Source organism: Pygocentrus nattereri, chromosome 6 (assembly GCF_015220715.1).
Source record: "Pygocentrus nattereri isolate fPygNat1 chromosome 6, fPygNat1.pri, whole genome shotgun sequence".
NCBI lineage: Eukaryota > Metazoa > Chordata > Actinopteri > Characiformes > Serrasalmidae > Pygocentrus > Pygocentrus nattereri.
In genome coordinates this window covers 47,726,799-47,729,298 of record NC_051216.1, presented here as the reverse complement: position 1 = coordinate 47,729,298, position 2,500 = coordinate 47,726,799, and the positions used below count along the sequence as shown (strand labels likewise).

The 2,500-nt window shown below is 42.6% G+C and overlaps 1 protein-coding gene across 3 annotated transcripts in view; it reads right to left on the bottom strand.

Moving 5' to 3' along the window:
• The window catches only part of gpm6bb (glycoprotein M6Bb), a 52,207-nt gene that overhangs the window by 1,143 nt on the left and 48,564 nt on the right, over positions 1-2,500 (bottom strand). For 2 of the 3 annotated variants that reach the window (XM_037539012.1, XM_037539011.1), the window contains exon 7: positions 1-1,134. This exon is cut by the window's left edge and continues 1,143 nt beyond it. In XM_037539012.1, coding sequence (XP_037394909.1) covers positions 985-1,134 — 150 coding nt within the window. In that variant the 3' untranslated portion in view covers positions 1-984. Of the gene's footprint in view, positions 1,135-1,434 lie in introns of those variants that run through there. The other variant, XM_037539013.1, reaches the window with a different exon arrangement.

Sequence of the window (2,500 nt, the reverse complement as noted above, 5' to 3'; positions counted from 1 at the left end):
TTTTCTCAAAATAAGCAATATCTGATGTGTTGAGTAGATTTAAGATCATTTCACCTCCCAAACTATTTTTATTTTGGAATTTGTGGTTTTGATCAGTTCATAATCACTTCGTTAACAGATCACTTGGAAGACCGAATGTTCCGTAGCTTTAAAACTCTAAACGGTTCTCTACAGTCACTGTGGTACTTCTGAGGTAGACGTTTGGAGATCTTTATTGGGGGGGGGTGGTTTGAAACAAGGTCCTATAAGAACAGGCCTGAAGGTTGGTGGGAACCTACAATGCAAACGGCTACAAACCGGTGGACCAACCACATACAGTATTTACCAAAACCGCGAGGACACGAAGCGAAAAGCTGTAAAGCTAAAAAAAAATTCCAAGTGGAAAAAATTTCTAAAATTAAATCAGCATGAAAAACAAAATTCCGTTACGTTTGAGCTGATTTTTATTTTTATTTTTAATTGAAAAGTTGGGGGTGAAAACAGAAGAACACGGCAAAAAACTGTCAGCTCAACCTAAAAAAATACTTAGTAAAAAGCAACGGAACTCGTTTCATTCAACTGTAAAAACGAATGAAAGAATCGCTCATTAAAAAATTTTAGTTTGAATAAAAATAATTTACTTGGTACCACAAAGTACTTTTTTCAGGTTTTTCTTTTTTTTATAATTGGGGGGGAAAAGATTCGTCCCCATCGACGAGCTGACCTTCCTACGTGTTTGGAGTAGTGCAATGTTTGACCAGCAATTCTGGATCATAAAAAAGGGCTACAGTAAAAAAAAGCGTTCAAAAAGTGACGTTTTTATGTTTTTATGAAAACGGTGTAATCGATAGAAAAGTGAGTCCCTGCGAACGGCGTGGCAGTTAGTGCAGACAAGCGCCGTGGTGCGTTACAGGGTTAGTGTGTTAGGAGCCGGGTTAGTTAGTGCTGCTGGCAGGTTTTCGTTCCGTCTGCGCTGACGTTCTCCCGGCCGGACACCCTGAGTCCTTACGAGTAGGAATTGAGGCATTCTTTGGAGCGCGACTGGATGTCTTGCAGCTCCCGCTCCTCCTTCGATTTGATGTCTTGGTACGCGTGCATATGACTCGCGTCCTTTAGGTAGGCCCAATTCGCCGAGAGGATCATGAGGTAGTGGATCTGCAAGAGAGAGGCCGAGCGAGGTGACCCGTCAGCATGATCACGATGGCAAAGCGAGCTACAGCTACGTCCTGCACCAGACACACACAACACAAACGCACACAACACACAACACCACGTCCACGGCCCCACAAACCGGGACGCTGACCGCTACTATTAATATTAGAACAAGACACTTCAGGACAGAATGGGATGACGGCGGGTTAAGCGGTGCACGCCAGCTTAGGTGTTAGTGAGCCAAAATAAAGGCATGAATATACAAAATAAAAGTCTCGGTCAAATGAGAAAGACCACCTTGGGACAGGTTTGTAAACAAAGTCTTTTTATTTCGTACGGAAAAGGAGGGAAAAAGCTACATTTTCCAAAAAGGGAATTAAATATTCATGAAATGTGTAATACTGAGTAAAAATGTACGTTAAAGAAAAAAATATGCATGCAGTCGTTCGGTGTTAATATCTGAGAAACGACGTAGTGAAACATAAACGGGTTAAACGATGACATTAACATGTCGCATCCCAAGAAAAGCATGGAAAAGTGTCAAAGACGGCGCTGTTGATGTCGGATTTACAGCCGAACGCCTTCGCGAATGACCGCTTTGCGTAATCGGGTCATAAAGTAACGTCCGATATCGGGAAACAGGTATGAAGTTTTTCAATGTCGATACCTCGATGCAGATTCTGAGCGAGACTTTTTTTCCGATACTGACAAACCAAATGTGGGTGTGGTTTATTAAGGGAAAGTGGGTCCATTTACAGACCAGTCGAGTTAAAAACATGCAAATAAATGGAATTTAGGTGACCAGTCGGCCAGATCATGGAGCAAGCGTGCCAATCGTCTCATTGGCCGTTTCAAATTTGGTACTTTTTCAATATTATAAGTCATTTTGTCGGAATCATGAAAGTATTGAATCGCGACTTCCAGCCCTGTTCGGAAACGTGCAGGACCTTCAGCAGGGAAGTTCAGTAAGATGATGTCACACATTAGCACCACATCAGTACGCCAACGACATACGATGACATCATGTCCCTGAACTCGAGACGTGAGGAGGAAAAATACGATTCGAGACGCGACTTGCAACGAAAAAATGTGTAAATGAAAAGATTACAGACGAATAGAGATGATTCCAGTTGTAAACGTGTTTATGGCAATTTTATAGTTGGCACAACTTTTTTTCTCCCGTTACTGAAGCTCCAATACAGCTGCTGATTGATCTGAGTTTCTTTAAGAAACTCTCGACTCTCGGTTCTACGATTGTTCTAGGTAAAGAATCTCTCTAGTGCTCTTTAAAGAGGACCGAAGCCGCAGTCGCGTGGGACCGCCCGGCCGGCCCCGTGTCTAAAGCGCTACATCTGTGTACAGTTCACTA